The sequence below is a fragment of the Gigantopelta aegis genome, chromosome 3 (genome assembly GCF_016097555.1).
Source record: "Gigantopelta aegis isolate Gae_Host chromosome 3, Gae_host_genome, whole genome shotgun sequence".
NCBI classification, from domain to species: Eukaryota; Metazoa; Mollusca; class Gastropoda; order Neomphalida; family Peltospiridae; genus Gigantopelta; species Gigantopelta aegis.
The window spans coordinates 65870980-65884250 of NC_054701.1; the positions used below are offsets into that span (position 1 = coordinate 65870980).

Sequence of the window (13271 nt, forward strand, 5' to 3'; positions counted from 1 at the left end):
ACACGACTTGCAAGTTCGTCGTATACTAGTATATAAAATAATCCATAGCTAAATTTTAAAAGGTTTTGGGTGGTTTTTTTTTTTTTATCGACACCACTGGAGCACATTGAATGATTAATCATCGGTTATTGGATGTCTAACATTTGGTAATTCTGACACACCGCTACCGTGGAACTACAAACACCAGGATGACCAGAAACACTTCAGTTCTGCGGAAATGGATAATCTGAAGAATAAAATATCAGTAACGGCTCTAATAGTGAAAAATATGTTATTTTAAACCTGGTTTTAGAGGATATGTCAGAAACAATATAACAACACTCGAGTCCGTTAGATACCGTTTAGCTTTCGGTGGTTCATTATGTTTTAAGATAAATGGTATTTAACGGTGACTCGCTTAAGCGTATGCCATGCTTAAGTCATAATTGGATATAAGCACGAAAATAAGTTGAAATAAATGAAATAAGCGTATGAGGCAGGGGGCTAGAAATCCTCAAATTCGGGCAAACACAATAGAGATATTCGGGCAAAATAAGCTGTCCGGAAACCTATTTCCATCATTCTACCCACAATACCAGATTAATTCATGTAAAAATTGAATAGTGATTGATTTGCTACCATTTTGATATACCTGTTTGACAGTAATTCTAAGACGAATAAATATTAATTTTGGGCATTTTCATTCGTAAAAATCAGCCTGAATAGTATATATGATTGATTTGACCTACGTTCAAAATTTTAATATTTGGATTTTATAATATTAACTGGTTTTGAATCTGACAGTACCGTCTAACACGAAATATTCGGCGTAGCAGTCATTCATTTTATTTTAGTTTGTAACCAGATTAATTTCTTTTACTAATTGCTACTTGTATTTTCGTTCAATTCGGGCAAAGATCAGCCTGTAAGAGACCGATCCTATTGAAGAGACAATTTTGGACTGAGGAGTGCTGTAAATATAAATAATGATTAATGCTGAAAATAAGAAGTCGGAACCTCTTTAATTTTGGTGGGGTTCCCATATTTGTAAGGGAGCAGGGTACTTTTTGCTCGAATTAAACGAAAATGCCCGAATCTAGAAAACAACGTTTATTCATATTAACAATACTGCCAAACGGCTACGTACACGAATCAAAATGGATTACAACTAATATTGTGGATAGAATAATGGAAATGCATGTTAAAAAGGATTCAGGCAAGCCAATTGTGCCCGAATATATCTTTCGCTTTTTCCGAAATTTTAGGATTTGCACCAGCACTTTTTACGCTTATGCGTAGGGTGCGAGAACAAAACATATACGACAATAGTTTTTTTCTTCTTCTGCAATTATCCAGAATTCCATTGTTAACATTTCAGAATGTGAGAATGATACATTTGGAGACATTCTACTTCAGGCAGCCGAACTGTGAAGTTGTGTTCACAGCTCGTGCAGGAGCGGCCCAGGGGGTTCAAAAGCTGTCAGTTCCACTGACAGTGGCGGTCCCTTCTGTTCCAGCACCCACGCAAATGGAGACCAGCCATATGATCATTACTGATCCACCTTCCAGTCCATCGGCGCCTCCAGTTGTTGCTGTTGCCACGGCAGATGTCCAACATGAACACAAGAGGAGGAAAGTGTCTACGGCCACCGATCACTCCCCTGGGACAATCGTGTGACAAGCTACCGGCGAAATACCGTGGAGCTATCGAGGGCGACTTTACCGAGAAGTCACAGATCAACGGGCCGTGGAGCGATTTATCGTGGCTCCAACTTCCATCTCGCCAAGGGAAGTACCAGATCCATGGAGCCAAGCTCTCGGCCAAGTTGATTAATCATCGGTTATTGGATGTCTAACATTTGGTAATTCTGACACGTGGTCATCAAAGGAAACCCGCAACATTTTTTTTCCTAATGCAGCAAGGAATCTGTTATGTGCCCATTTATTTCCCACAGACAGGAAAGCAAATATATATATATATCATATTATATACCATAAAAACAAAAACGACAAAGTTAAAATTATTTAATATGACCAGATGTTAGACAGCTGTGTCGTTTAATGAACAGTATCAATTGCAAGACCATTATATACTCAAAACAATACTAAATAATGACCACCATTCTTAAATGTTAGGTGACGAGCAATAACGCAAAATAATAATATAACTACCATATCATGTATTAGAAGATAATAGTTCATAAGGCTGCGTTTTTAAATGTTCGCATGTTCACATTGTTTTAACTCAATTCACATATATAAAAAGGTTGGTAGTATGGTGTTTTATTTTATGTATTTGGAAATAATTGTTTCGTACAAACAAAACAAAAAACCTCACAAAAAACAAACTAGAGCTGAAGAAGAAAATAAGTGAGCAGCAGAGGAGATTTTTATGAATTCACAGAAGAAACAATATTTTAAAAAAGCCTCATTCTTCTACATTTTTTTGTTTTTTCTACATATTAATTACCTAAAAGTTTGATTTTGCTTCTTTGCAGAATGGCCATTATAGAAATGTTTGATTAAATATGTCAACATGTTAGTGTCTAGAATGCAAAAAGAGTAAGTATTATTAAATTCTTAATCAAAATTATTCTCAACCTTTTTTGTTTTAACCATTACACTTTTGAGGAAAATCGCTGGAATGAAAACTTAAAAACTGATTTTGTATTATTATGACCGATTACTATATAAACAACATATATAATAAACAATAAGAAGTTCCTTTTTATAGATGAAACAAATTATATCTATAAAAATATTAACTTACAAACACAAAAACTTTGAAACATACTGTAACCCTTATCATTATACCTGGATGGATGTAATAACAATAGTCAAGTGTATATACTAATTACATTCTTGTTGTAGTCTCTTTCAAATTTTTTGTGTTTGCTTGGTAGTTTCATCGAAAAACCAAACTATTTCTTCTTAAGAGGCAACCTTTTAACGTTTATTATCATTATGTCTGTTGGTGGGGTTTTTCGGTATGCAGTAATACGTTGTAATAATGCTAATTCAGTGTTCACGGTTTCATTCCAAAAGGTTTCATGAATCTAATGTAATAATAATTTCAAAAAATGGCTGAATATACTTTTGATTAGCAATTTATTACTTTGTTTCATTGTATATAGGTAGGCAAACTGGAAATAAATGAGGCACCCGGCATGTCAGGTGGTGCCCGAAATATGGAAAAAAATCTACTTTGTTTCATACGGTAACATATTATGAGAAAACGAAAAGTGTTTCCTTCTTTGTAGCATGCAGAACCACCTGTTACCCTCCACAATGAAAGTCCAGGCCGTGTCACAGAAATAGTACGAGGGAGGTGATAACAAAGAGTACACATATTTCGGCGAACGTCTTCTTGAATCCATCAGCTTTGTTATTGCCCAGTCCGTAATTCTTCCCGGCTTTTGTTTCGTCTGAACCACAGTTTATCACGCAGTTCGCCTTTTCAGGCAAAACTGAAAACAAAAATATACACAACGAATGATTTCCAATGATGGTTGGTAACTAAAAAATATTTTGAGTATATTTTTCTATTAATAAATGGAATTGTTTGGCTGTAATATTTCATAAGCATCTAATTCAAAGAATAATTTATACAGTTCCAAACAAAACAATATATACTTAACATGCAACTTTGATATATCTCCTTTAACGTTTTCATCTTACCCTTGGCATCGACATCACAACGGCTGCCATAACTCTCCAATGCGCAAGTCCCTGGACATGATCCTGTCACGTGATCACATGGTACGTCTTCACTGCAACGACCGCATTTAGATGAGCAGTTTCGTCCGTATGTTCCGCCCCTGCATTCTAAAGAGAAACCATCATGAAGAAAACATGTTCGTATAGCTACAATCAAGCTGATACATCTAAATACAACTGTTTCCATATCTACGTGATTCTCTTCTCATATATCTAACATTGGTTGTTGCAAGTTATTGCTTTTTATTATAACATCAATCCTAGATTTTCACCCGAGCCCGTCACGAGAAGATAGACCCGCCTTCCTTTTTTGTTGGCAAATTTGTTTTTTGCACGATGCGCGCTATTTCCAACGATTTGAAAATAATTTGATATAAAATGAAAAATAAAACTCCACCCTTAAAAGTTCTTTTTTGTATTAGAATACTTTATGGTATTTCTGTGTAAAACTTTATACAGTTGTAATTTGTTCACATCTAGATTTATATTTCGAGTGTATAATCGTCTGCAAATTTATCAAGCATTTCACAACTTAAAATGTTTGTTTTCTTTAACGACACCATTAGAGCACATTGATTTATTAATCATCGACTATTGGATGTCAAACATTTGATAATTCTAAGACAATCTTAGAAAAACCCGTTGCATTTTGTTTCATTAAAAGCAAATAGTTTGTATATGGACTTTCATTAAATTTCATTGTCAGCAAATAATTTGTATATGGACTTTAATATACCAGTCATGCGGCACCGGTTGGAACAGAAAAAAACACACAATCAGAGAAAGCGTCCACTGAGGTGGTTCGATCCTACGACCCAAGCACCTCAGGCGATCACCCTACCTACTGAGCTACATCCTCATCATGTTACGGATATCTTAAGGGAATGGCTGTCGACCTTCTGAGGACGTGCACCTGATCATGGAAGAAATGACGACTTTGCCTAACGTTCTTTCGACTGCCTTGTGCAGAGATACGATTTTGACAATGGAGTACGGTTTTGTCGTTCTAATTTTGACAAGAGCAACTGCTCATCTTCGTGATCAACTGAGATTTTCAACTTCGCAGATTTTCACGATTTAATAGAATCTATTTATAAAAGTTATTTAAAAAAAAAACTCATGTTCATCAAACTGTCACATCAAGAAACTGGTATTATAAAATTCGTGATAACAAAAACACCACAACAAATGTACAGAAACGAATATTCTAAGCAAGTAGGGTGTAGGTTACATAGATGATTTCAAGCATTCCGGTACATTGGTTTTTAAACAATAAAACCAAACGTGATTTCTTCAGCACATGTCAAGATAATTTCAAGATAGATTTCATGATTGCTAACTAGTTCATTAGTTTTATCAATAACTGAACCAGACACAATAACTTAAACACACGTAAATATGAATGTCAAGCTATTTTCATGATAGATTTTTCAGTAAAATACACATAAGCCAAGCATGTTAAAATGTTACCCATTTTACAGTCCGGTCCCGTGAATCCTGGCTGACATCCTGAGTGACATATTCCAGATATCTTGTCACAGGGTTGTCCTCTGTCACATCTTCCACAAGTCTGTCTACAGTTCTCACCGAACCAGCCGCCCACACAAGCTGGAGCAGAAAGAATATTATATGATTGTAGTAAAATGTATTTTAAATCCCTTACCTAGAGTGTATTTTCTATATAAGTAAGTATTTACAATAAACTGTTTTGCTTTTCTTTCTTCCTCAAATCCTTCATTCGCTGTAAACAGGACATTGTGAACATTTGTTTTCACCATATGAACGCTCGGAACGAGGGATAATGCTGCTTTATTAAATTTTAGTGGTATATACCGATATAGAATTTATGTTGCACGAAGTTCACTGACGAAATAAGGGATTATTAGATGTGTTTGTCTTTTTGCATTAGTAAAACATTACAAATTAAATATATCCCAATGATTGAACGCAAGGGCTTTTGGGTCCAGGTTGGAGTTTCTGGGGTACACTACAAACAATACAGCATAGGCGTTCGACTCGTTCCATCCAGGGAGGGACGTAGCCCAGTGGTAAATCGATCGCTTAATGTGCGGTGGTCTGTGATCCATGACGGTCGGTGGGCCCATTAAGCTATTTGTGATTCCAGCCAGTACACAGTGACTGGTATATGAAAGGCCGTGGTATGTGCTATCCTATCTGTTGGATAGCGCATATAAAAGATCCCTTGCTACTAATGAAAAAAATATAGCGGGTTTCCTCTCTAAGACTATATGTCAAACATACCAAATGTTCGACATTCAATAGCCGATGATTAATAAATCAATATGATCTAGTGGTGTCGTTAAACAATACAAACTAACGTTCCATCCAATGCTAATACTAAACTAACTTTAATTGTCGAACACTCGGAAACTCCAACTAAGTTCTAAATTCCCGTGACTGAACGGTTCCTTTGTTTTTACCTCGATCACAGTTTTGCCCAACCCAACCAGCCTGACAGCTTCCAGGACACGCCCCGCTGACCACATCACAGGAAACTCCTTGTTTACAGTGACCGCACACAGACGAGCAGTTTTTGCCGAATGTTCCGTTCGCACACCCTGAAACATCAATAACGTGGAACTGTGGACTTCAATTGAAAACAAAAGTGTAGTCGGGTATTGACGTAAAAACAACACCAACAATCATACAATAACAACAAAAACAAAACATCAAACAACAACAAACACACAAATAAAAAAACAAACACAAGAAGCAAAAATCCTAAGCAAGTAACTGTATGCTTCATACGAAGGGGCAGGACGTAGCCCAGTGGTAAAGCTCGATTCGCGGTCGGTGTGGGATCGATCCCTGTCAGTGAGCCAATTGGGGTATCTCTCTCTCTCTCTCTCTCTCTCTCTCTCTCTCTCTCTCTCTCTCTCTCTCTCTCTCTCTCTCTCTCTCGTTCCAGTCAGTGCACCATGGCTGGTATATTAAATGCCGTGGTATGTGCTATCCAATCTGTGTGATGGTACATATAAAAGATCCCTTGCTACTAATTAAAAAATGTAGCAGGTTTCCTCTCTAAAACTATATGTCAAAAATGGGCTATTTCTCGTTACAGCCAGTCCACCGCGACTGGCATATCAAAGGCCGTGGTATGTACTACCTTGCCTGTGGGATGGTGCATATAAAAGATCGTTTGCTGCTACTCGAAAAGAGTAGCCCATGAAGTGGTAACAGCGGTTTTCCTCTCTCAATATCTATGTGGTCCTTAACCATATGTCTGACGCCATTTAACCGTATAGAAAATGTGTTGACTTAGTCGTTAAATAAAACATTTCTTTTTTTTTCATACAAAGATACGGTGCAATGGTTTTAGAGGATTTGTATCTTTAACATAATCGTTAACAGAAGGGGAAAAAAAACCCCGCACCCAATCACACAACATGTACAGAAGTGAAATCGAAACATTTATAGTCCGTCCCACAGGGAACGTCTTTTTTCATACTATACTATGGAATTTACAACAAGTTATTTATTTATGAGCAGATTGATTTGTAAATTTCACACAAAAATAGTTGTTTGGGGGGTTTTTTGTTGCTATTTCCAAAACACCTTTACTTTTCTTTTTACGTCAAACGAAACCAAAATCATATATATTATAAAAATGATGGGACGGACTATAAGCAAGACACTGTAAGCTTTATACAAAGATATCGTGCAATACGTTTAGAGGACTTTGTGTCTTTAAGTGAAGTGTTAATAAATTATGCACGAATAATTCATAAAAGGGGATGGGGAAAGATGAGGACATATATCATGGGCTACAAAAAAAATGGCACACTGTCGTTTTGCAAAACATTTAATTTCATTTCAGCTTAGTTTCGTGCTTATATCCAATTACGGTTGAAGCACGCTGTCCTGGGTACACACACCCCTGTCTGTATGTCTGGGCTGTCTGTCAAGTTGATAGTTGTTAGTAGTTAGTGAGAAAGAATAAGGTGGAGTGGCCTTTCCCCAGATTTATTTTAGTTTTAACCATGACACTGATATTTATTTTATTCGCCTCTGCGTGGTTTCCTCTCTGGCTACGCCCCAGAAAACAACTAATTAAATTATATAAATAATTAATTCTCTACCTTCCAATAAAGCATGTGGTCCCGATGACATTAGCCATAAACGTTTAAATCAAGTAGTAAATTCTATAGGATTACCACTACAGTTATTATTCAATAAATGACTTCATGTATCGACATTTCCTACGATCTGAAAAATAGCTACTGTAAAACCACTATTTAAAAACGGAGACAGAAGTTGTCCCACAAACTACAATGATCAGTTGTGCTGGGAAAATATTTGAAAGAATAGTTTTTAAACATCTTTATAAATGTTTCATATCTAACAATCTCTTTTACGAGTTTCAGTGTGCTTACCGCCCTAAGCATAGCGCTTTATATCAATCAATTGAATTATATACAAACATATGTGAATCTCTCGATAACAAGGAACATTTTTATGCAATGTTCTGTGATATTCCTGAAACTTTTGACAGTCTGGCACAAAGGTTCAATTTACAAACTAGAGCGTTACGGTATTATAGGACGTTTACTTAGTTGAATAAACAATTACATATCAAATAGGTCGCAAAGGGTTCTAGTAAATGGCTCCTATGGTACTTTAATGGCTGGTATACCCCAAGGGTCAGAACTCAGTCCATTCCTGTTTTTAGTTTATATAAATGATATAGCTGATGAGTTAAACTGTGTTACTAGATTGTTCGCTGATGATACTAGTTTATCGAAATCATCAAATGAGTTATATGCTATAGAATCTAATCTTAACGAAAACTTACACAAACTTTATAATTGGTCTAATCAATGGTTGGTGACGTTCAACCCCGAAAAAACACACATAATATAAAAAAAAAAAAAAAACCCCACATGCTATTAACCTACATTTTGGTATTACGGATATTAACATAACTGAGACACATAAATATTTAGGTTTAACATTTACAAACAATGCAGAATGGACAAACCATATTCATAATATATGTAAATCAGCTTCGTCTATGATTTCTGCATTGAGAAAATACAAGTATACTCTAAATCGACAAATACTAATACAAATATATGTAACGTTCATACGTCCAGTACTAGAATATGCGTCTGAAGTTTGGGATGGATGTTCTGAACTAGATGAAGAAAAGTTAGAAACAAATCCAACTTGAAGCAGCAATAATAATAACGGGTCTACCACTGTTCGTATTAAGATACGCGCTATACTCAGAAACATGATAACCACACGTTTAGAATGCCGAAAGGCAAAACATTTATGTACTATGTATAGAATACTCAATGGTATGGCTCCTGACTTCTTAGTAAATTGTATACCGCCCAGGGTTGATTATAGATTAGGAATCAAAATGACATATCAATTCCTTTTGCAAGAACTAATTTACTTAAAATGTAAGTTTTACATTCAACAATAGACCTGTGGAATGCCTTGCCATTAGAAATTCGAAACAGTGAAGGAATTTTCACTTTCAAAAAAGCAGTAGCACCCCAGAGCTGCAAGGTAATTTCATTATATTCATATGGAAATCGAAAGGAAAATATATCCCACACTAGATTAAGACATGGTTGCAGTACTTTAAATGCCAACTTATATCGTTGTGGACTTATACCAGATCTCTCTTGTAATTGTGGATACCACCCTGAAAACTGCTATAATTATTTCTTTAAATGTAATCTTTTTACCAAACAGAGACAACTTCTTTTAGATTCTTTGAAAACGTTTGCACTGGTTAATTGTGTGCGTCGTTAAATAAACCATTTCCTTCCTTCCTTGTTAATCTGCAACTAGTATTGTATGGCAGTACTGTTGTAAATGATATTATTAACAAATAAATATTCTATATTGTACATAAATATATTAAACAAACACAGCGTTTTGAATAATAATAATAATAATAATAATAATAATAATGACTAGTTAATTCTAAATCAGTTACGCAGGAACCTGTCTGCTAAGAATATTGGAAAATAAATCACCTTCGTTTGTTTTCCTTCATGTTTTTCATTCATTTTTTCATTCACTATTTATTTATTTATTTATTTATTATTATGTATTTTTTCTGTGTTTTGTTTTTCTCTCATGTATATACTTGTCTTTGAATATTTAATTTTTGTACATTCTTGTAATAGTTGTAGTCGCCGTTATTGTCATATTGTCATTATTGCATGTTATTAGTAGAGGGCCTCTAAGTTGAATAACTTGTGCTCCATCCATTTGTACCGTATATGCAATAAAATATATTTCAATCAATTAAATAATGTTTACGTAGGAAGCGTCTGAACTAACTAGTTTATTACTTTGTTCAATAACTGAACCAGACGCAACAACTTAAACAGACGTAAATATGAATGTCAAGCCATTTTCATGATAGATTTCTCAGTAAAATACACTTAAGCCAAGCATGTTAAAATGTTACCCATTTTACAGTCCGGTCCCGTGAATCCTGGCTGACATCCTGAGTGACATATTCCAGATATCTTGTCACAGGGTTGTCCTCTACAACATCTTCCACACTTCTGCCTGCAGTTTTCGCCAAACCAGCCGCCCTCACAAGCTGGAGCAGAAATAATATTATATGATTTTAGTGAAGAAATATTTCCTGAACCCACCGCGTTTTGGGTGTATTTTTAATATGTAAATACTTAGAAAAGCCTATTTTCTTAAAGCTTTTTCTTTCATATCTATGTGTAATAATGACAATGTGAAATACGGCTTTGTTCTTACCTTGATGACAGTTTTGCCCCACCCAGCCAGCCTGACAAACCCCAGGACACGCCCCGCTGACCACATCACAGTAAACTCCTCCTTCTTTACAGTGACCGCACAGAGACGAGCAATCTTCACCAAATGTGCCATTCTCACACCCTGAAACGTTAACAATGGAATTCTGGATTTCAAGAAGAAGAAACAACTGTCGTAGTATATTATCTTTCTCACACCTCTACCCATAGGCGTATGAGACGGGTCTCTCTCTCTCTCTCTCTCTCTCTCTCTCTCTCTCTCTCTCTCTCTCTCTCTCTCTCTCTCTCTCTCTCTCTCTCTCTCTGTGTGTGTGGGGGGGGGGGGGGGGAATGGTCTGAAACCTTTTCAACATGTATTTCCATCATTCTACCAAAACGCTATTAATCTGTTTGCCAGTATTGTTAATAGGAATAAACGTTGTTTGATCATTTTGGTTTAATTCTTTTGCTTTAATTCTGCCAAAAATAAATCTGTTCCCCTAAAAAAAAGAAAAAAAGAAGAGAGCCCACATGCCTATGCCCAAACCGCCATTCTCTTCAGGCCCTATCTGCAGACGCTGCCTCCACGTGTTCTTGAAGTGGTTTTTTAGAAGGGTCTTGACTTCACAGTATGATATCTGGTGGGCAGTTTGCTCCTGTATGCTGCCCAGCTTGGAAAGTCTGTCAGCTTTTTCATTTCTCATAACACCACAGTGGGAGGGTATCCACTGTAACACCAGTTTTGTTTTGGAGCCCAATGTTTGGAGTTCCCTTCTGGTATCCTGGAGGATCTTGTCTATCTGTGTGGACTGAAGACTGGAGAAGGGCTCGGCAATCAGTGAGGAAGACTGTGTGAGAAAATGGGTCGTCTCTTCCATTCAGGATCTGAGCAGCATGAAGTAAGGCGCAGGTTTCAGCTCTGAAGTTGGTGGAGAACTGACCAGTGGCGACAGACTTGGTGTCAGAGCTGCCGTCAGGATACTGTATGTAGACACCACCTCCCCCATTTCGCACAGCATTTACTGCAGAGCCATCTGTAAAGACTCGGGTCCAGGTGGTGGGTGGGTTAGTCCCTGTCCAGCATTTCAAGGGTCAGGGATTCAAGTGCTACTGCTGCATGGTCTTCTTTTGCTCCAACTCCATGAACGTCAAGGATGGCAGGTGGGATATCCACTGACCATTCCTCGTAGTCTTGGAGCACTTCCTGTTGTTGGTTTTTGAGCGGGAGATGTTCACCATGTTTTTTCTGAAGAGCCTTAATCAGGTGATTTGGACTGTGCCATTTGATGCGGTTCTTGGTCAGCGACTGGAGCTTGGAGTGCAGTGGGTGAGATGGAAGCCTCTTCATTGTTTTACTTTGTCTCAGGAGCTTCTCGTCTCTTCTCTCTTTGAGTGAGAGTAGGCCGGCCATCTTCTCCATTGCAGCTATGGGGGTGGTCTCCATGCCACCTGTGATGACTCGGAGGCTGGCATTCAGCGACTTGTCCAAATGGTCTGTGTTGCTTTTTTTTTTACTGCTGTAGACCAGGAGTGGAGGCGTATACCATGTGGGGTTCGACAGATCCTGTGTATACTTGGGTCAGGATCTTCATGTTGGCACCCCACTTTGTGCCAGCCAGTTATCTTCATCACGGCCATCTTCTTGGTGAATCACATTGATGTGAGGAGACCATGTGAGCCTCCTGTCCAGTGTTACCACAAGGTAGGTTGGGTTGTCATGCTGCGGAATGTCCTGGTTATCAATCTGCAGGCTGAACTTTTCTTTCTTGGGGGACAGGGAAAAACATGTGGCCTCAGTTTTTGTTCTATTTATCGTGACCATCCACTCTTTGGCCCAGTCTGAGATCGAGTTCATTGTTATCTGCATCCTATGTGCTGCTGCGTTAGTCTGTTCTGCTTTGGTCCACACTGCTAGGTCATCAGCATGAAGTGCTCTGGAGATTTGGGTGGATAGCTGGTCAGCGATGTCATCTAATGAAGACCACGAAGAGTGTTGGCGACATTACTCTCCCTTGTGGTATACCCTCTCGGATCTTCACTAGCTTGCTCATCTGACCATCCAGTTTTACGCGGGCTGACCTTTGAAACAGGTAGCTGTGGATCCATTGGTGCATTCTGCCACAGACTTTCTTTTTGAGGAGCTTCAGAAGGGGCCCACACTTTGTCAAAGGCCTTGGTCAGGTCGACAAAGACGGCAATGGTTTTCATCTTCTGTTGGAAATCATCTTCAATGTCCTGAGTTAGGAGCGCTATCTGGTCTTCCGTGCTTCTGTTTCTGCGGAAACCTGACTGTGTGGAGCTTAAGAGGCCATTCTTCTCTGGTGTTGGAGGCACCTGTTGACCATGTGTTCCATGGGTTTGCTAAGACAGCTGAGGAGGCTGATGGGGCGATAGCTAGTCTTTTTGTACTTGTCCTTTTTCTTCTTCAAGATGGGTGTTATGATGGCTTCCATCCAACAACTTGGGAATTCACCAGAGTTCCAGGACTGGTTGAATATGTCTAATAACTTCTGCTTGATGTTCTTGCCAAGATGTTTGATCATTTTGTTGGTGATCCCATCTTTTCCCGGTGCCTTTTTGTTTTTTTTAGCTGTCTGATGGCACAGTTCAGCTCTTGGATAGTAAAATCTGAAGTCATTGCAGCTGATGGCGTTTGCTTTCTAAGCTCCTCTTTTATTTTGCTTCTGACTTCAGTTTTTTTTTCTCAGGGGAACATCTAGGAGACTGTCATCTCTGAAGTTTTTTGCCAAAAAAGACGCAGTCTTCTTCCCTGTGTACATCTCTTCAGTTTCCTTCAGGCGCGTTGCCATTAGTAAA

The 13271-nt window shown here is 37.8% G+C and overlaps 1 protein-coding gene across 1 annotated transcript; it reads right to left on the reverse strand.

The window, feature by feature from the left end:
- Positions 1-1990: 1990 nt before the first annotated feature.
- LOC121368454 (multiple epidermal growth factor-like domains protein 10) lies at positions 1991-10259 on the reverse strand. The gene is made up of 5 exons (XM_041493189.1): positions 10151-10259; positions 6138-6275; positions 5167-5304; positions 3658-3804; positions 1991-3446 (listed from the first exon to the last, which is right to left on the reverse strand). The coding sequence occupies exons 1-5, from the start codon at positions 10152-10154 to the stop codon at positions 3286-3288; spliced, it is 588 nt and encodes a 195-aa protein (XP_041349123.1). The 5' UTR covers positions 10155-10259; the 3' UTR covers positions 1991-3285.
- Positions 10260-13271: the final 3012 nt, after the last annotated feature.

Excerpts from the sequence above, each read along its gene's own strand:
- LOC121368454 (XM_041493189.1), bottom strand. Across the intron at positions 3,805-5,166 it reads GGGACCGGACTGTAAAATGG|AATGCAGGGGCGGAACATAC; the intron begins GTAACATTTTAA and ends GTTTCTCTTTAG. Across the intron at positions 3,447-3,657 it reads TTGTGATGTCGATGCCAAGG|TTTTGCCTGAAAAGGCGAAC; the intron begins GTAAGATGAAAA and ends TTTTGTTTTCAG.